The sequence below is a fragment of the Oxyura jamaicensis genome, chromosome 9 (assembly GCF_011077185.1).
Source record: "Oxyura jamaicensis isolate SHBP4307 breed ruddy duck chromosome 9, BPBGC_Ojam_1.0, whole genome shotgun sequence".
Taxonomy (NCBI): Eukaryota; Metazoa; Chordata; class Aves; order Anseriformes; family Anatidae; genus Oxyura; species Oxyura jamaicensis.
In genome coordinates this window covers 18,069,254-18,090,560 of record NC_048901.1, presented here as the reverse complement: position 1 = coordinate 18,090,560, position 21,307 = coordinate 18,069,254, and the positions used below count along the sequence as shown (strand labels likewise).

Genomic DNA, 21,307 nt, shown 5'->3' with positions numbered 1-21,307 from the left:
TGAAGGGTTTTGCAGATCTTTTGTTATTCAACAGCAAAAGAATAAAGTAATTTACAGATTAATTTATTATGTAAAATATATGCTTAAAATTTCTCTTAAATAACATATTGCATACTTTAGATGGAAGTTAAAACATATGTTTCAGATAGAAGTGCTACGATTGCCAGTAGACCTGTATAAATTAAGCTGCAACTTAACCAATTTCGAAGCCTTAAATAGTGTAAAGCCTTCACTGTCACCTTCAGAAGATTATTTAGGACTTCTTTTGTGGTTATAACTGTCAGAGTTGCTAGTTCTGCTGGATGGCTGTGAACTGGCAGCAGCTGCTTCTGCAGGAGTGTCGACAGATAAGCTCAGATCTATGACTTTGAGCAATGAAGTCTGACTAGAGCCTGAACTTGTGCTTCTGGAGGATCTGAAAGACAAAAATTTACTCATCAGTATACAGAAACATTATTTTTTAAAAGGGGGTGGAGCTTCTAAATGGTGGCTGAAAATAAAGCCAGCCAGCACCGGTGTTTGTCCTAGGCAAATCCACTACAAAAATCTTTGTGGTCATTGCTATGGTTTAAGTAACCTGGGGGAATGTTAGATCACAGCTGATTCAGTATGTTTCAAGCAGTACTGTTAGTCAAATGTATGATGAACAGAGGAAAAAGGTATCAATAACGTAGTGTGTGTATGTATATATATATATATATATATATATATATATACACACTATGTATATATATACACGTGTATATATATATCTTCTCTAATTAAATAGGGAAGGGCATTCACAAAATTAAGTGCAAAGTTTGGCTGGAAGTCAAACTTTGAGAGGACAATGTACTTCTTTGGCAGTTACTGTTTTATTTTAAACTGTGATGGATACTGAAGTAAACTTAATTGTGTGCTAAAAACAAACAAAAAAAACAACTAGTAGACTTAAAGGAGGGAGAGAATAGGTAGAAACATTTTAATAGAGTGTTCAGTAAGCAGAGACAAGATTGAGAAAACCTGGAAGAGTCAGGAATGTTATCATGTAGGGAATAATTTTGTTGGTCTAAGCTTTAAATTAAAACAAAACCAAATGGCTACTGGTGTTGTGTCCATCCTCCACCCCCCCAAAACTAACAAACAAAACCAACAGCAAAACACTGCTAGCACTTACCTGCTAGAAGCTAGTGAGCTTTGTAAGCTTTGTGTGGATGGTGATCGGGAACTTTGACTACCACCAACAGAAGCGGTTGTAGGCAGCTCTAAATTGAACTGGAAAATGTGAGGGGATGAAAAGTTAAAAATGGTTGTATGATGGACTGGGCATATCAGGATATTTTCTAATCCTTTGTATCTGAAGTTACATTGAAAGCAGATGAGCACTTTTTTGCTGTTTTCCCGTAAGTATACTTTATCATTGAGTTAAGGATTTGCCTTTGAAAGGCACTTTATCAGTAGATTTCAAATACCAGTCAAAATTTAGGTGGCAGTTAACCAGAAAGCTCACCTGGTGAAAGTACTTCTGAAAGGATGTAGTTAAATCAGGATTTGCTTCTAGAACATCAGCTAACAATTTGTTGATGGTTTTGTTGAAGCTTTTCAAGGCACGAAGATCAATGTCTCTTTCTTCCTGTGTTTCTGTTTTAGTTTTCTTTAACGATTGAATTTCTCTGGATAGCCTGGAACACTTTTAACATAAGTTTAAAACATGCTACTATGAAAATGCAGCACTCTTAAAGAAACCTGCTGAGTTTAAATTGAGTGGTTTTAACCATATTGCTGTTTATCACTATAAAGTTAGAAGTCATCATTAATCAACATACTGACCTGTTTGATAACCCTTTCTAGTTTTGGCTTTTGTTCTTCTATGTCTTTGTTCAGCTGCAATATAACGGCTTGTTTTTCCTTCTTTTGCTCTTGCAATAAGGCCTCCTGCTTCAGTAGTATATCCAAATTTTTTTCCAAGCTCTGCAAATTCATTTGAATAATTGTTTTGAATTTATAAAATAGCTCGGATATCGTTCAATTTTTATGGTTACTTAGGAGCAGTAACAGATCCTCTTGACGATTTGTTCATAAATGTAGCTCAAACAATTAGTACTAACGATAACACAAGTATGCTTGTCAGACTGTCATACCTGGATAAAGAGCACTAAGCTATTTCAGTATATCAACACTGACTTTAAAGGTACTAATAATGAAATTACAGGTACGTGTTTTCGGATGTAGCTGTGAGTTGTCTACAAAGGATTTATATGGCATAGTACTGAACACTGCAGTGCCTAACTTTCCAGTGCGACCTATACTAAGAAAATAACGTTATTCATTCGTTTCTCCTGAGAAGATTGAATACTTTTGACTAGTGTGAATAAAATCAGCTCTGCAAGGGTGGCTCTGTTTTTTAAATAAATAAAAAGGTAGGAAAGGGGATGTTTTAGACACCTCATTATACCTTAGGGCTTATTCCCTGCTGAGGATGGGTGTCCCTCTTCATCAATCTCAGGGATGTTATTTCTTAAGTAAGGTCTATGTCCTGTGGTAGAATGATCAAAAAGTGTTTGCTGACATATATCTGGCAATTCAGGGCCTAGAATAATCATGTGGGATATATGTTAAAGTTAAGTGTTATATTGTAAGCGCCAAGTGTGCTTTTTGATTACAAGGGGAGCCAAGAATAAGTCCCTGATGCGGAGACTGAAGGCAGGTTATCCTTTCCCTGCATTTAGTGCTCAACCTGCTTGCTTTCTCTTTTCTCTTTTTTGGTAAGCTGTAATACTGCGTACACAAACTGAAACATCCTGAGTACTAAATATAAAAAAAATGCTAGGGAAGACCGTATATGTGGATTTTAAGTCGTGCAGTAGTGGACAGGATGATACAGTACAGTACACAAAAATAGTGGAGGCCAGCATGGAACATCTGCCATTGTGAACCTGGGATTTCAAAAACTTCAAGGTGTACCTGACTAAAAAGCCTGGAGTTTAATTGTGACTTGAGGAAATTCAGATAAACACTTAAATGATTATTGAAAGGAGATGTAGAGCCTTCTTAAAAATAAAAAATAAAAAAAGTATCCATTAATACAAAGTATATGATGTAAAAGAAAATGGGCAAAATATTGTTCCAGAATGCTCTATGGTTTCAATTAGATGGTTTGTGTGGCAACATCCTGCAGCCTTGTCTAACTGGGACTTTTGCTTGTATTTTACCTGGAGGTTTTCCTGAAGTTCCTTGATCTGTCTTCGTTTATATCTGTATTTTTCATCAGCAGCCCTTTTCTCCTCTTCTAGTTTCAGTTTTTCTTCATACTCCTCGCCTGTGATCCCAAACAAAGAGGCAGAGTTGACACTGAGCAAGTACTGTATACAACTCAATTTTCATTTTAAAATAAGTTGCACTTTAAAGTAACTGCATCACGGAGTGTTACTATATTACTGTTACAGTATGTTCCAAATCATTGTGGAAGAAGTAACTGGCTTCATGAAAAATAATGACTTTAAAGCCAGTGTTTCCGGAAGCCAGAAAAAAGCACAGAAGTTGCCTTTGGCACTGTTTTCTAGCCTTACATTTACATAATTGCTCATGGTGATGTTTTTTGTAAGCTAAATAAAGTTCCACTGAAGGAGAACAAGCAAAGATGAAGATATTTTGCAGAATTTTGAGAGAGTTCCATTATCCAAACATTTGTAGCTAGGTATTTAATTTTAAACTGCTGACACTACCCAAACGTGCAGTTTCTCTTGTTCTTCCTCATCGCCTCCACAGATGACAGGTTGCTACTTTTTTCCCTCCTCTTCCATGCAAAAATCAGGTATAACTGTGGCTACTTTGTCAGCATCACTGGAGTGCACTTAATGCTGGCTGTTACGCTGTTACTGGCTGTACCAGCTACCATTGGAAGCAGCCTGCTTGCCCTGGGTACAGTTTTGTGACCCAGCTCAGCCTACACCAAAAGAAGCTGACCAGTAGCACAGCTTGTTCTCCTTCCAGAATTTGAATTAGTAGCAGTGTGAGATGCAGTACTGCAGAAAAAGCAGTGCTTTTTGTACTGTGCAGTATTATATAATAGTCCTGTATATTTCACTGGGTGTTCCTTTCTCCCAGTAATGACTTTTCCCAGTAATTTGTTTAGTCTTTGGCTGTGATTCATTATTTTGTGCCACTGAATTTCCCCACTGTATGCCAGAGCTATACCATCATCCATAACTCGTACAGCAAATAGCAATTTACATTTTACATACTTGTCTCGGTGACTTCTTTGAAAGAGTTTCGGTAATTGCTGTTGCAGTTATTAAGTATGCGCAGTGTGTTTTCCAGAGCTACAATTTCATTTTCAGCTTTGCAGATCTTTGCATCTAAATCATCACCTTCACGTCGAAGGGCCTCCTTTTCCTGTGCAGCCTGAAAATAAAACTGATACTTGAGGTGACTGAATACATACTAAAAACATTAGGACAATTATACATAAAAAAATCTATTCAACATTTAGGGTTTAACATCTGTGGTAGATGTTGAGATTATTGATGTCATCAGGATTGGACCAAGATTTGTGTTACAAGGTATTGGCAAGTGTAGTTGTTTACAACGCTGAAATTTGGATGCACATAATGGGGCCCAATGTGATTCATCCCAGGGTACTGAAAGAGCTGGTTGATGTCACTACGAGACGTCTTCTCAATTATTTTTCAAAAATCTTTGGAATCTGGAGACGTCTCAGTCAACTGGAAGCTTGGAAATGTCTTTATTTTCAAGAAGGTTAAGAAAGAAGACCCTGTTAATTACAGGCTTATCAGTCTCGATTCAGTGCCTGGTAATGTTATGGAGATTATTCAAATTAAGTTTGAAATTAAGTCTGCTGACACTGACATTAGGACTGACCACAGATTCATCTGAAACTGCTGTATTACTTAAATAATCAGTGTCAGAAAATCTAAAACAGACAAAGTTAAGCAGTAGGCAAGAAGGTTGTCGTAGTTATTTGAATGGAGCCCAGGGAAATCTGTAACTTAAATACTTGAATTATAATGAATTATAACATAATATTAATAAAATACCTTAATTACATAGTAGGTCTGAGTTTTCTCCTCTTCTCCTTCAGGTGGCATCATGACAACAGTAAGAACTTCATATCTGCATCTCAATTTATCGATTTTATTTAGGCGATCTTGAAATTCAGCACTGATGTATTTTGCGGAAAAATAAATGGGTTGAGAAAATGTTTGTCTAGTGGTGTTTTTTGGGCAGTTCTTGCTATAGCAGTCTAAATTACTGGTGTTACTCCAGCAGTCTGTCTGTCTACTAGGATGCAGGCAAGGCAGCAGTTGTGCTGCTCCTAGCTTTTGATGCTTTCTGTGTTCTCCTAGACACAGGTTTTCTGCTTACCTACAGTTCTATTACAGTTCTAAAACGAGACAAATTTATTTTCATATTCCAGATCAGCATATCACGAAAGACTGCCCCACAGAACTCCCTGAATATATTTAAAGGTTTGGCATTTAAATCGTACAGCTGTACAAGCTACCCCCTGCTGATGTTATCTTAATATTGCCACTACTAGATGGGCATAAGCAACAGCAGGCAGTAACCCCAAATCAAATTACATGGAAGTATCAATTAGCTGTGTAATTATCAAAGGAAAAAACACACAAAATAAGTGCACTCTCAGTGAGCAGTTAGCTTTAGTCACACTAAATCACTCTAATTTCCTATTGTGTGGGGTGTGGTTAGCAGAGGAGTGAATAAAAAGCCTGCCAGACTTCACCAGTTTGGTTGTTGAGCATTGATTTGGGGCTAGATAGAGGTATTGGTATTTCAGAGCTAAAGCCTGTCCCAAATACTTCACTATGATTATTACAGAAGGGAAAAGTGATCTTTATGTGGTTGCTTTGTAAGAGGGTGTCTCCCATATCGTAATACATGGGCAAGAAGTAAGACATACATGCTTCAGCAGGTTTTTAATTAATCTTCACTAACAGAATAAACAGTAATCTCTTGTTTACCAGTAATAATGGACAGTAAAGACTGAGAGAAATTGCCTAGTGGTTAAAGCTGCAAGCTGGTTTTCAGAGAAAAGATTGCTTGGTAGCCTCAACTGTCTTACTATGTGAATTAGAAAAAAGATGTACTTCACCCTCAATTCCTCTGAATGGTAAAACTGGGTAAAATGCTTCTCTTTTTAAACAAGTTCCCTTGTAAAGGTACTTGATTTAAAAAAAAAAAAAAAATAGCAACTGCTAATTTAATAAAAAACTTAACAACCTGTGTTTTCTGTTTGTTTGTTTTTAAATTATGTTGAAGATGAAAGAACTGGAGGATGATTTTTTAGGATTTTTAGGGAAATATCTTACAGTATGTTTTAAGTTGTATTCGTGATTTTGAGTTGCTGCAACAGAGATTTTTAAAATAAAGAATAATTACCTTATGCGTTGCCGTTCCTGATCCACAAGTCTGATCTGGGAATCCAGCATTGCCTTATGAACCTTAATTTCCTCAGTTCTTTCTGCTATGGCTTTGTTTATCTCCAATTTTTGTTTTTCCAGTGTTAGAACTTGCTCTGTCTTACTACACAGAGTATCTTGAAGGCGTTTCAATTCTAGTTTTAGGAGGTTATCTTCAATCATCATCTCCTAACAAATGCCAAAAAGGTCTCAAAATAAGAAAACATTTTTTATTAAGGTATAAGAGTTAATAAGATTTTTTTTTAATATGTAAAGCTTCTATCATGTTATCCTTTATATACACAACTGTAAGAGTCATTTTGCTCTGTATGTAAGAGGTTCTTCATTTCCGATTTGCTAACAGTTTGCACGGTTAGTGCATATGGGTAGATAGCTTCCTGAATGGTTTTATTCAAATTCAGACTGAGTTGTGGGTTGTTAGACTTTTCCATCTACAACTTTCAGTTTAGCATTATGAATGGTAAGAATATAACAGATGGTTTCAAAGAAACTAAGCAGACCTTACCAGGAACCTACTGAAGTAGTTAATATCTGACTGAGTTATTACAATCATCTTAGAATATGTTCTAGATTCTGTAGGCCTACAGGTCATATTGCTATATGAGCAAACTTATATATACACCGAAGCTCATTTAAAGCAGTAATATGTTCATTAGCATTCAAACACTTTTAATCATAAAAAAAAATTGGTTAAGGATTCCAAACTCTGTAACCTTCCCTCCCCCATACAACAAAAAAACACCCCATGTTAGAAAAATTGCAAAGTAATACTGTACCTGCTTAACGGCTTTAGCTTTTTTTAACTCTTGATCTGATTTCTCATTGAAAAGATTTAGTTCATTTATCTTGATCATCAGACCATTTGCTTCTTCTCCAGTCTTTTCCATTGCTCTCTTGATAAACTGGACATCACTCTGTTTCCAAGTAAGTTATATTTATTTCATTAAATGCAGGTTACACCAAAACCTACCAGTTAATTTTTGAATATATAAAGTGCTAGGACCAGGAATCATCATCTTTCGTCCATATTCTGTTGTGCAAGCAGTGCCAAGAGCACTGCAGTCCTGGCATAGAGTGCTGTTGCAATGTTAATGTCATTGCTTGTTTTATTTGGAGTCCAGACATTGTTATTTGTGCAATATAGATCTTTCAGCCAATAAAGCAATACTAATACACTCATGTATTTTGGTCTATATAAAAAAAATCACTTGGCATGTCTGACCAGGACTTTGATATTCTTAGTTCATCTTGATAAAACCACCTGACTTTGATAATACTCCAGCCTGGGAACATCATTTCTAGTTATTACACAGTCAACCTGAAGTTCTAAGGAAGTTACCTGAAGTTTCTTACGCTGTGCAAGTAAAACATCACATGTGTTTTTCTTTTCTTCTAAGGTTTTCTTAAGTTCAGCAATTTTTGCTTCCAGAACTTGTTTTTCTTCTGCATTAACCTCCCCTTCTAACCGTGACAGCCGTCTCTGTACTTGCTGAATATAAAAATCCTGTTAAAATAATTTTAGGAGAATTAATAGTCTGAGATAAGCAATTACAGCCTTCCTATAAAGCTAGAATGCTGGATCTAAATGTTGCTTTAGGACAGCTACCCAAATAAGCTTTTGTTTTATAATAATTTATGGCTTATAGGCCTCATAAATGCAAAACATTAGCAAAATATTCTTAGATGACTGATGTGCAAAGATGGTTCAGAAGTAATCTTCTAGAATAACAAAGCACACTCAGCACAGTCTGCTCTAAGGGAGGCTTACAGTAGAGTTGCCATCTTGCTGTTACCAGTGGATGTCAATATATATATAAAAAAAAAAACAACAAAGTGGTACATAAGAAATTTGCACAAAATCAAATTAGTAAATAAAAGGATTTTGGCTTGTACCTCTTGTATTGCTTTAAAAATTTACCCCGAGGTGTCTGTGGTTCACAGGAATCAAAGTAAAGAAAAGTAAAGAATCGATTTGAGAAATTTGTGGATAAAGCAACAGATCCAAAAAATAATGAAACACGCATGCACGTAATATATGTGAAACATAGCAAGTATTAGTTATTTCAATTTTATTAATACAACTAGAAACAAAAATGCAGACCTCAGATTAATTTCCAAGATGCTGGGCAGTATTAAGATACTGGCAAAGATTATGGAACTTGAGCAATTTACTCTGATTATACCCAAGGGAAAATCATAATATTAAAAGATGTTAATATTTTACCTGGTTATACATTAATTCCTGTTGTTTTAGTGCATCTGCATCAAGTCTGTGCAGACGACTATTAAGATTTTTAAGTGATGTTCGACATCCCTCAATTTCTGCCAGAGCGCACTTCTCCTTGTCCTTCTGCACCTTTAACTCCTGAGTTTTCTTGAAAAATTGTTCTTTTAACTTGTTCAGTTCCATTTCCTTTTCCTGATGACAAATTAATTGTTAAGTGCATAAGAAGTAAGTTGTGATGATTTATTAATCACATATAGGAAGATAAAAAATTTCAATACTATCTGTTAATAGGAACAGATATAAATTTCAAATTCTATCTGTTAATAGGAACATGGAATGTCATAGGTCTTTAAAATGGCTGTCAAGAAAAGTCTTTGACTTCAAGAGAAGGTTTTTTTTGTTTGTTTTAACTTGGATTCTACTCTGCTATTACATGATCTTTTCTTTCCATTATGGGAATGGTATTGTTTTCAGCCTTTCAGAAAATTGAATTCCTGTCATCCTTTCAAAAAAAAAGGATGCTTATTGCTTCTAGTATATGTCAGCATTTGGAGAAATATAATACAAATCTTTTCAAATGTTTATTGAAACTTGTAACTCGGCTTGTGTGTGTATGTATGTGTTTATATCGCTTTTAGTTATTCCATTTGGAATAATTTTGTTTGAAAAAGTAGTTACACATTTTAAAATCAGTTCCTTATTCTCAGAGATAAGTTATGTTTAGCATCTTAATGGGTACAGGAAATAAGGTTTTAGTAGGGCCTGTTTTAGTAGGGTCTGGTACAGACCGAATATGCACATTCTAATCAATACAGGAAAACACTTCAGAATTCATTCTTCAAACTGATTCTAAAATATACTTGCTCTTGATTTTCTAAGTATACATTGTGAATTTTGCTTGTGAAACATTTTGCTGGTTTTAGTAACAGTGTAGAGTTAGTTAACTCCTTTAAGGATTTATAATCAAATTCTCCCATCAGAATTTTTTGTATTCAAATTTGCTGTCAAGTGCAATTCCAAATCCAGAACTCAAATGAAAAGCAGGTGTAAGTTTAATACTAAATCTGTTAATGCCTACAGAATTTTGCACTGATTTTAGTGGGCTCAGGATCATGCCCATGCACATCTAATTTTATTTATTTATTAGAAATTGTTTTTCTCATTGAGTGCAGTTGTCAATAGTGATAGGATATTCAATAAGCTTCACTCCACAACAGCGCATTGCCACAGACAGAAGAGGGAGAAATATCAGAGAACTAAAGCATAAAATGGTGAGATTTCATCCACATTGTTCCTGTAAGTATCTCTTCACAGTAAATTAATAGATGCCGCAAATAGTCATGGTGTGTCTAATGTTGATGGAAAGCATCCTTCTGACTAATACATTACAGATATTGTTCAAGAATAGCGAATCCAGGTTAAAATACTACCCTGAAGCAGTGGAGCTGCCAAGCTCAGTGTCATCTTAGGTTATCCGCCACAGATGCAAGTGGAAAAACCCTGCTAATGGTTTAGCCACCCTGGTAAGAGTCTTAAGGAGAAGCAAGTAAGGTTTTCCTTTTAATGGAGCATTATTGCATTCCAACTTGTTTTAAAATTCTCTGGGAAACCAAAACCTTAGTAAAGTCTGTAATTTGGGAAACTCTATAAAGCAAAGACATCCCCTCTACAGTTTGTGCATGTATATTTAAAATGTACAGCTAATGCCCGTGTAGTTAGAAAGTTTGAAAAATAAAGCTCCATCTACTAAATGAATTATTTCACATACATGATGCAGAAAACAAAACAGAAAAGAAAAAGAAGTATATACAGTGGCTTGCACAGATGGAGCCAACACCTGCTCTGTCACTCTCACGTAACCTGGTCATCTTACAGCAGAGAGTGCGTTAGCACATGCAATACTCAGTTGTCCAGCAAAATCCAAAAGGGATTTGTATCAAGTTCAGTCAGAAGCTAAATAGTAAAACAAAAGAATTAGGAGAAAAATGCAAAACACTAGAAACTTTTTCTGAAATACAGGAAAGTTCAGGTGACTGCATTACAACATTGCATTTATTCAAAAGCCACTGCAGTTCATCAGATGATAATGAATTGGGATATTTTTATTTTTGTACTTAGTATACAATATGAAAAGTTATTTTTAAATAAAGTGCTATTAAACATGCTGAAAAAGAAATAGACAAATTTTACAGCTTGTATATGCTAATTCCCAAAATTTTTATTTATCATTAAAATGAATTCTAATGTGAGCCAGTAATTATTTAAGAGCCAACAACATCAGAAATCAGATGTATCAAAGTATATTGCAGTAGAATTAAAATAGCTAGAGGAGGCTAGGCCAACCAAATATGACATAAAACATTGCAAGATATTTTTTTAAAATCCTAACTCTTTGCACTTCAGTAAGTTTCGGTTGTGTTTTACTAAAACCAAGAAGTTTTCAGTGGTAATGTTACTGAAAATAATCTGACAACACTTAACCTTATTGATGGGAAAACAATGGCCTAGAATTTCAAGGACACTTGCTGCCTATAAAACTGAATGAACCCCGAAAGAACTAAGCACAATAAGTTTTTTAAATTTTTCAATAGTCTTACAAACCAGAAGCAAAACATTAGCATATAATGACATTTGCTATGTTCCTGTAAATAGCTTTCATTTGAACCCAGCCAAGCTATAGGTAACATTTAGCTGATAGAGGTAAATGCACTGCTCAGAATGCAGTCAAACTACTGGTTTTATATCTGATCTGTAAAATGACAATTCCAGTATCCTGTATGATATGTGGGGACACCATCTGCTGCATTAGGACCACTTACTTTCTTTCAGAGTTTTCCTGGCACAGATACTGACCCATCTACTTGCTGGTTACTTCATCACTTGAAGTAGCTGCATGTCACATTAATATTTACAATGCATTTTAACATACAAGTATTTGTTCTAGATAGAGCTTGCAAATTCAAATGAAGCCTCATTTGCAGAAGCTATCAAAAACATTCTACCTTGACAGTTTTCTCTTCTTCCTTTAGCATTTCTTCCATCCTCAAAACATTGTCTTCTGAACTGAGTGTCTTCTCAGTCACCAGCTTCAGCTTATTGGAAAGACCTGCATTTCTTTCTTTAAGAAAGCTTAATCTAAACAAAATTAGATGATTTAACAAGTTACATGTACATTGCACACACAACACTGCTAAAACCTACTAACATATACTGAGCAGCTGCCTAAGAAAGCAGGCTGAACTCAAATCTATAAAAACTAAGGCCCTCGCTGACATTTTCATCTCCATCCAGAAACAAAAATTACCAGAAATATTTTCTAAGTTTCCCAGCATCAGAAACTGCAACAAATAGTAGTAAAATAGACATGAAATAGACATGAAGTAAACAGAAAGTTGCAGGCTTTAATAATCAACATTATTTAAGGTTCTTTGCTAGATCAAGGATCTGATTTTATCCGTAATTCTTACAAACTGTATTTTAAAGGTCTGTTTCTTACCTGGAGCTTTTTTTCTGAATTTCCTTCTTCAGATTGGTTACTTGTATTCTTAAAGACTCCAAATCAGAAGCAGTTCTGTCCACATTGGATTTCAAAATGTCCAGCTAATAAATTAATTAGGATATCAGTTCATGAAGCACCCATTAAGGAAAAGCTACCCAACATTAATGCAACTGAAGCTGTATTTTTTTTTTTTAATTGCCAAGCTTGCTGAGTAGCCCAGTGTTACCATTTTCTTGTTAAGAGAAAACTTACTCAGATAATACAAGTGTATCCCTTCTCAACAGATTCATGAGACTTGAACTACTTCTTAGAAATACTTCTACAGACATTTAAGTAACGAAGCAACACAGCTCATTCCATCGCTACAAATGCAGATTAAATATAAGTAACAAAGTGTGAAAAAAGCATGGCTTTTTCACAGGACGGCCCTATCCTAATGCCTCGTGATTAGAAAGTTATGTGAAAATATTTGTCTATTAACACTCATTTGTGAGAGCACAGGATACCAATTATTCAGAAGAGATTTCTCTCATCTTTCTACAATACTGTAGTCTATATATGCTAAAGGCAAGATACACCTTCTTCTGAAGCCTATAATAGTGTTACACCATTTAAGAGAAAATTAATTCATTTTATACCTATACAGAGAACAGAGAATACAAGCTCAGCCCAGTGGCTGTATGTTTGCTTCTCTTCAGCACTGTCAATGAAAGGATTAAGTCCAGGGTTAGGATCCTAATAATCAAGAGTAAATGAAGAAGCCCAGAAATTTTATTGAATCATTGAAGTCTAATATGAGAACAGAAAAGCAAATGCTATTCCTGTATTTCTTCCATCTAGTAAAAAGTTAAAAGTTATAGTTTCAGTCTGGTTTTCTGAACTCATCCTTACCTCATCCTCCAGCTGAACTCTGTAAGTATCCTGAGCTTGGTATTCTTTCCGGAGGCTAGTAGCTTCCTGCTTAGCAAATGAAATTTTCTTTTCATATTCCTTGTTATTATTAGTTTCATTCATTAAAAAGGAAGTCTTCTCTTTCAGCACACTTCTTTTCTTTCGCATCTCTTGTTTTATCTCTGTTATTAGCTATCAGGATAAAAAACATTTCTTGCATTAGTTGTGTTAGATTAATAGAGGGCGAAACTAGAAGATAGATTGCTGTTAAGGCTCCTTTGCTTAAGATAGCCGGGGTTTCAAATCATTTGTAAATTACTTTATTCCACTAATACATCACAACACCTGCAATTGTTTTGGATTGGAGACTTCCATAATATAGCAGTAAATAAAATATGACCTTATAAACTTACATGAAATAATTTGTATGGATTGAATAGCGGAAAGAAAACCCTATGTGAACAAATCTTCAGATAGATTTGAAATGAAGGAAAAGAGCAGAGGTATATTACAACAGTAGTGATGCTTACCTTAGCTCACACAATTACATTTATTCAGGGAAAATTGTATTTTGTAAGGTTAAGTAAAAGATTAGCTACTGTGAAAATTGTACTGTAGTTCTAATGTTAAAAAAAAGTTTACAAAAGCATCAGTAGAACTAATAATATATGGAAGGGTGGCCAGAAATGGTTTGTTTTTTTTTTTTGGTCAGTGTTGGTGGGAGTTGTTTTGTTTTGTTTTTTTTTAATATATGCATTTGTTTTTTGTTCTTTTTAGGAATCTTACAATCTGCAATACCACGAAATCCAAAATATTTCAGCCAAATTAGACCATTACGTTTTCTGTTTGGTAGTATTTCTCTTGGTTTAAAGTGTTCTATTATTACATTTTTAGTGTTACATCTTAAGCTTGTTTAAGCTATGAAGGGTAAACCATGTTTTACCCTAAACTACATGGGTACTAAACTTCTCTATATAGGCAATACAAAAGTTAAATTCTTTCAGCAAGAACATGCAATACTAGCAGAACTAAGGATTTAGGTAGAGTCTTCTTGTACGTAAGATCATGCTCTTTTGCCCCTTCAGAAAAGCCATTGTTACTTTGGAGTCCACATTTACAAAATTTCTTTATACAGTGATCCTTCAAGCCTTTTTTCTGGTGCATCTGTTCTTATTGCCCTCCACAACTTTCTGAGGAGCTGATACCTCTTCTGACAAAGGATAAAACTTTCTTTTTCTGCCTCCTATTAAACAATGAAGACTGTTAAAAAGTAATACTAACTCACAATATTTAACAGGATCTTTTTTGATTACAAGAGTTCTCCCCAGTTGCAGAACATACTTCTGCAAAGGAGCAATTTTTAATCTTAATGTTTATCATAATTCTGACCCCAAAAATGCTAGTCATACATTTGTTCACGGAAGTAGAGACACTAATTCCTTCCAATTCTAAATGCTCGCTACTTTATTTCCATTGCAGCTGACTGTCCTTGCACTAAGAAACTACACTCCATCTTGTTGATTCTTAGATCAGACAAAAGAACAGTACTGAAACTGGCATGCTTTGCATTTTCCAACAAATTTCAGATTGAAAATTAAACCTTATATAGGATCAAGCAGAACACTATTACACTGAGAGACTGTTTTCAAAATAAATTGAGTCCATTTCAATAATATATGAAAATCTGTGTCAAAATTCCTATCAATTTCACAGATAGAGAAGTAGGCTGATATACTGATAAATCCAGTTAACAGCAGTCTTACCAGAGCACAGTGATTAATCTGTTGATCTCTTTTTTGCATCTGTTGTATTGCATTCTCCCACTGCCTGATGACTTCTTGCCTTTCCTGGTGAACTCGGCGAAAATCTTCAGCTGTCTTGTCAAGCTCTATCTGTTTAAAAGAAATCACCCCAATGATTTCTGATTTTAAAGATTTCATATATAAAAGGATATCTTCAAAAACCTTATGCACAAACCTGAGCAGTTATGGTTTCTGTACGTTCATTATCAAGAGCTCTGCGTTTCTGATTTGCTTGCATGGTTAACTTTTCTACTTGAAGGGTTAGTGCCTGAAATGAAACGATATGAAAATATAACGTACTTGAAAACAAATACACAATATCTTCAATTTTTAAAGCTCTGCTAGAACTAAGGATAGAATTACTGAGGCATTGATTTTAGAGAACAAAGAACTGAGAACTAAGCCTTTCAAATTTTTCTTCATGCAAGAGGCCATAATTTCTCGCCAGCCCTTAGGTACAGACAGCAGCTAGGCCAGAAGAACCCTTTCACCATATATATAACGTGTATATGGAGTCCTCAGCACCAACTATTTAATTCAACTCTTCCTAGCATGCTGCGTGACTTGCTGACATAGAAGTTAGCAATGAGACTATTTGTGTAAGCTAAAGTTTTTGTGTTAAGTATTTAAGGAGTAAAAATCAATTTTCTCCCCACTGTATTTAGAGGCTAAAAAGAAAGGATACTTATCTCTAAACTAATATTATATTAGAGAACTAACCCTTAAGAAGTCTGAACTTGTGATTGGTGTGTATTTATACCATCTTTCATTACTCTAGGAAGCTTTAGTGAAATAGCCATACTTTCCTCTCAGTAATATTAACGTTTCTAGTCTAATGGGAAAATCTACATTACTTGCCCATATTTGGCATGCATTTTTGAACAAATGCCCCACTTAATTCACTGTAATTCAGCTTTCTAATCACTTTGAGGCTTTATTAGCTATTTGTGCACTCGGAAAACTTCAAACTTAAATTTTACCCAGATGAACAAATAAATTAGTCTTCAATTACGCCTTTCATCTTTTGTCAAACCTATTTTCTTTGACCTTTGAAATGAGCCTTATATATAGTTCTTAGCACTCTTGTGCTATGTGGAAATTATCAGAGTTTAAAATCCTGTTGTGCAAAAATTATGTCAGTCTTACCTGACTTGATAACAAAGTCTTCAGATGCTAAAAAATTGTTCTGTTTTGTTTCTGAAAATTACCGTCATTTCTACTTACGCCTATTTTCCCTTCATCTTTTTCTGCATACTTCTGGATTGCTTCAGCATCATCATATTTACGATTTGATTCCTTTATCCATCTCTCCAGAAGTTCCTCATCACAGTTCATCTGTTGTTTTAAGCTTTCCAACTTCTTTGTGGTTTTATTTATAGTATTCTAATAAAATTTTGAATAAATTTAAAGGTTAATATTAGATGGCTAACATTTTATTTGATTAGTAATTGAAACAACTGGCTCAAGCTACCACACGTAATGAGTTTACACACAGCTGGTTGCCAACAGAACTGATAAATAGGTTTGGTTTTTTGTTAAATGTATCCTGTATTTGGGAAATGCTAACACACATCCTAAAGAAAAAACAAGACAATAAGTTACCACAAACCTAAAATGCAAATAATTTCAAACAGAAGAGTCAACCTAAGCTATATGCAGGATATTAGGTCCACATAATAAACTGATCTGAGGCATCACAGGGTAAAGTTTCTCCCTCACACACTAAGGCCCAGTTCTTAGATCCTGCATACAAATTTACACATGGTCCCATATGACTGTGAAGAGACTTCCCAATATAAATATGATGGAATCTGGATGCAGCTGAGTAGCAAGGATACCTTCATTCTGCTACACTTTCTGAGAAACTGGAGATTACAAACAGATTTAATGAGAAGAAAAATTAAAATAAATAAATAAAAAATTAAGAAAACTGAACAATTTAAATGATTCATAGAAAAAAAGTCAATGAAACACAAAAATATTATAGTTAGATAGCATTAGATTACCTTAAAAAATAATAAAAAAAATGTAAAGCAACTTTTCATTTTGAAATCATACCCTGAATTTATTTTGTGGGAGAAAGAAACTTTGCCATCAACAATTTAATTTGTAAAACATAAAGAAAATACCTGCAAGAATTAACAAGACATTAATATGGATGTGTGGCTGTCTATCTGGCATTAAGAATGGAAGTCTTTCAATGCCTAGTTGTTATTTTCAAAGTCTTGACCAGTCTATGCAAGGAGATCCTCAGTGTCATTCTACTCACCTACACATTACAAAACACATCCAGATCACTTATTATGGTTTATAATTTTAAATTATAAATAGCTATTATTGACTTATACTATTACGTTTCTAAATGTAAGGGAGGAAAAAAGTAATAAAATTTAACTGCAATACAGAAGTTATTTGGAAAAAAAAAAAATTGAACCTTACTTCTTGACTGTTTTTCTTTTCTCTTAAGGCAACTATCTCATCTTCCATTTGTTTAATCTCATTTTTAAGATGTCCATATTCTCTTTCAGCAAGGGCTTTAAAGTGTTGTTCAGTTTCAATTTCATTCTCTCTGGCTTTGTAAAGAGACTAGAGAATAAATAATACATTACTTTACAATAAACAATAGGTCTTTTTAATACCAAAAAAATAAAGAAAAACATTATTGTTTGGATTTTTGTATCTCAAATATATATATATGTATTCACAAGCACACATACACACACACACTGTATTATATCAGATATCCACAGATCAACCATTTATAGCACTAAAATCCCAATATACAAGTTATTTCACCCTAAATTCATAACCTTTCAAAAGTCAGTATCTTAGTCTCCTGATCACCAGCAGCTTTACGTAAGATTCAGGAGACACAGCAAAATAAATGCTTATATTGTTTTGTGCTAAGACAAAAACACCACCAGGCTGGCCTATAGCAGTATATTGTCTAATCCGAAAAAGTGATTTGAGAGGTTTTTTCCCTGTATAATACAAATCTATCACTTATTAGTTCTCTGGAATGGTAGGTGCTGCCTCTTTCTTCAGGTGCAAATTAAAACTTGAATCTAGCACAATGACATTAAAGTTGTTCAGCTGCAGGAAAGTTTCTTAAGACGTTTTCACTTTGCATATCTTACCTGAAAGGTGCACAGCTTTGAGTTGGGACTTTTTAGAAATTTAAACCACCTATTTTAGCCAATTACCTTGTAGTGAAAGTACAGACTTGCACCTTAACCATCTAATTTCATTCTTCATATCCATGAACTAACTCTTCATTGGAATTTTACAATTACCTCTTGACTGTTATAATGATTAGTGTCTGTCCTTCCCTTACACTGATTTTTTCCTTTTCTCTTTTTCTTTCCTTTTTTTTTTAAATCTACCAAAGTGCCCATTCACAAAGAATTCTAAAATGCATACTTCTTGTTTGTTTTTGTTTCTTTGTTTGATTTTCTTCTCTAGGTACAACTATTTGATCTAGGATGGTCTTTATACTGACCACCAAGTAGTAACACTGAGATACATGGCTTAACTTTTTTTTCTTGGGAAAGTCTGGAAGAAAGGGCAGACAAATCTCTAACAAACCTGTCATATAGATAGGATACCAACCACAGAAAGATAATTGGATTAAATATCTCTCATGAAATGTCTGTACCAGATATATCAGTTTACCTGAGTGAAGGTGAACTCTTGTTTTACATTTTTCAAATGAGACGCCATTGCTTCTATACGCTCTTCATAGTCAGTCAACTGATTTTGCAGGTTCATTTTTTCTTTTTGCATCTTCTGCAGCTATTTAAAAGTCAGAATTGTCAATTAACCATTTTTAGTTGAGTGCTTTGTACCTGCAACTACTTAAAAATATGTAGTAATTGCAATTACTACTCAAAGTGGAATGCCTGCCGTGATTTCTCCAAATAAATCATGAGAGATTTCAAAAAGAAAAATACTGACAAAAACACTGGAGTCGTTAAGTACCTTTCTTTATCGAGATAATCAAACCTATCACAGGATTACACCACTGAACCATCCTTCACCCGAACCCCAAATAGGTCCCAAAGTGTTCCCGCTGGCCGAGGGCCCGGACCCCGCTCGCCATTGTTGAGGGCGGTGGTACCCTGCCGAAGACCTCGCTTCCCGTTTTTCCTTGCAGTTTTTTATTTTTTCATTGTTTTTTCCCGACTTGGTGCATTTCGCACCCTCCCTACCCGCAGCTAAAGCGCTGTGAGGGAGCTCCGGCTGCCGCCCCCCAAGCCCCTGAGGGCCGTCCCCGCTTGCAGGGAGCCCCTCAGGAGCCCGCTGGGGGAGCCGGGTCGGTGCGGGTACCGCTGGCCGGCTCCTTCCCTTCACTCCCAGCTTACTTCGTCCTCCAGCGCCTTGTTCTCCGCGCTGGCCATAGGCACGGCGTAGCCATCGTCCCACTGCAGCTCGGCCAGCACCGAGGCGGCGGAGCAGCTGCCGGCGCTATCCATGGCCGCGGGCAGCGGCCGCCGAAGGGAAAGCGGCGCTGACGGGCCCCTTAGCAACGGCGGGGCCCCGCTGAGCGACCTGAGGGGAGGTGGCTGAGCCGGGAGCCGCCTCCCGCCCCGGCCCGCCCTGGCCCGCCTTGCCCCGGCCGTTGGCGGCCTCACCCCGGCGGGCCTCCCGCCCTTCAGACGGTCCCACAGGGGGCCACAGCCGGTAACGGGGCGGCGGAGGGACTTCGGCCCCGTGTGGTGACTGCGGGGCCCCTCCGGAGCCGGGAAGGGATCAGCATGGGACGCGCAGCGCCACCCAGCAGGCACCTGCCGCCTCAGCCCGGGCGTTCAGTCAGCGCTTCCCGCCTCAGAGCTCAGATACCACAGACACCGTCAGTCTGACAGACCCCCAAACTTGCCTTCTCTGTTATGAGACGGTAAAAACACAGCCTTCCCTTCCCTTTTTCTATTCTCTCAGACTTCTTGTTCTCAGAAATCTGAAAATTTCTAAGTGCTTATATCAGCTCATAAGTAGGTCTGTTTGTAGCACCTACCAGAGTCATCTGAAGACAACCTTGTCTGTAATTGCTTGTAACCTTGCTGAACTCAAACTCTTCAGACTGAAATGCCTTTTTGGCTGACACACTGCTAGCAGCACTCCAGAATTCCCCCTAGTTCAGTGCTTCATGCCAGAACATGAATTTGTCACAGCTGTGTAAAATCTGCGGTCAAACCATGTAGCACAGCTCACCTGTTGTTGTTAATGCCTAACGCTTCCACACATGGGCATGGTACATGTCCTGCTTCTGAACAGATCTCTAGCATTCTCTTTTAACAGGTAGGTTTCCTGAGCCAGAGATTATGAACACTAATGCTATATTCTTTGTAAACTGGCCTAGTATCTTGTTGAACCTGAACCCATTTAAACGTCTGGGTTGTGAAATCATCCTGTACTACTGAATTCTGTCATTCCTAGATGAAGTAAGGCATGCCGGTCTTTGAGGGAAATGTAGTCTTGCTGCAGAAACCCTCTGTTGGTAACTGCTCTGCAGTCTGCTTGAAACATCCAATTAGCCAAACTACTTCTACATCAGCATAATCTTCTCTCAAAAAGGAGAATGCAGAATAAACAGCAAGAAGTAGCTAAGACTACAGCATGAGGAAGGATAGTTTTGTACTGTCAGGAAAAGTTGTCTTGAAAAGCTTGGGTGAATATTGCCAGGCCTTTAAAGGGATGATAGATGAAAAGACGTTAAAGGACTCAGTCAAGGCATGATTGAAATGTGCCTGAGGAAGGAGAATAGGCAAATTGTTGCAGAAGGTTTGGCAGAGTGAGGGGTTTGCAGTGAGGTTTAACACACAACATGGACCTATAACATAGTAGCAACACTGACAGGAAATACTGACTAAAACATCTGTATATGCTATGCCATAATGTTTTGGAGAAGAAAAAGTCAGAAAAACAGTGGAAGTCAGGCCTTATGAGAATATATCAAAATGGCGACCTGTCGTGTTTTGCAGATTAATGTTGATCTTGTATTGTTGGTCACTTCACTGATCATACCCCTGTCCTGGTAAACAGCAGGAAAATGTAGTTGATTGAGACAGTAATAGGGAGCAAGCAGCCTCCTGTCACATTTCTGTTTGTCCTATGATAAGAATGAAGTTGTGATTGCCAACGTGCTGTGTTTGAGCGCCTTGCCATACAGTTCTACATCTGCAGCTCAGCAACAATGTCAGTCTGATGCTGGCAATGATTTGCTGCATGCAGTTAGTGCCTTCTAGAGGAACGTGGAGTGATTTGACCTACGTAACCGGTGTAAACAAGACAAAGATGATCATCTGCAGGAGGATAAAATATAGCTAAGATGGATACGTGACCATTAAAAAGGAGATGGGCAATTTCTATAGGCACAAAAATCAGGCTTATTAAGATACAAGTATTCTTGATTCTAGTGTATGCAGAGGAGACTTCTAGAAACTTGATATGT

General features: G+C 36.3%; 1 protein-coding gene across 2 annotated transcripts; it reads right to left on the bottom strand.

Moving 5' to 3' along the window:
- Positions 1-50: 50 nt before the first annotated feature.
- Positions 51-20,005, bottom strand: CCDC39 (coiled-coil domain containing 39). 2 transcript variants are annotated; one of them, XM_035334954.1, is made up of 20 exons: positions 19,906-20,005; positions 18,532-18,651; positions 17,299-17,445; positions 16,084-16,242; positions 15,035-15,127; positions 14,821-14,949; positions 13,058-13,249; positions 12,164-12,267; positions 11,670-11,802; positions 8,665-8,859; positions 7,780-7,944; positions 7,217-7,354; positions 6,400-6,608; positions 5,037-5,160; positions 4,224-4,383; positions 3,192-3,298; positions 1,810-1,950; positions 1,490-1,669; positions 1,157-1,254; positions 51-415 (listed from the first exon to the last, which is right to left on the bottom strand). In XM_035334954.1, the coding sequence occupies exons 2-20, from the start codon at positions 18,640-18,642 to the stop codon at positions 250-252; spliced, it is 2,751 nt and encodes a 916-aa protein (XP_035190845.1). In that variant the 5' UTR covers positions 18,643-18,651; positions 19,906-20,005; the 3' UTR covers positions 51-249. The 2 variants fall into 2 exon arrangements, with proteins under 2 accessions (XP_035190845.1, XP_035190844.1); XM_035334953.1 differs by lacking the exon at positions 19,906-20,005 and adding an exon at positions 19,221-19,874.
- Between the last annotated feature and the right edge of the window lie 1,302 nt (positions 20,006-21,307).

Coding starts and splice junctions, on each gene's coding strand:
- CCDC39 (XM_035334953.1), bottom strand. CDS start 19,331: ATGGATAGCGCCGGCAGCTGCTCCGCCGCCTCGGTGCTGGCCGAGCTG. Junction 15,128..16,083: donor AAGATGAAGGGAAAATAGGC/GTAAGTAGAAAT, acceptor GTTTCATTTCAG/GCACTAACCCTTCAAGTAGA. Junction 8,860..11,669: donor AAGAAGAGAAAACTGTCAAG/GTAGAATGTTTT, acceptor ATTTGTCATCAG/GAAAAGGAAATGGAACTGAA.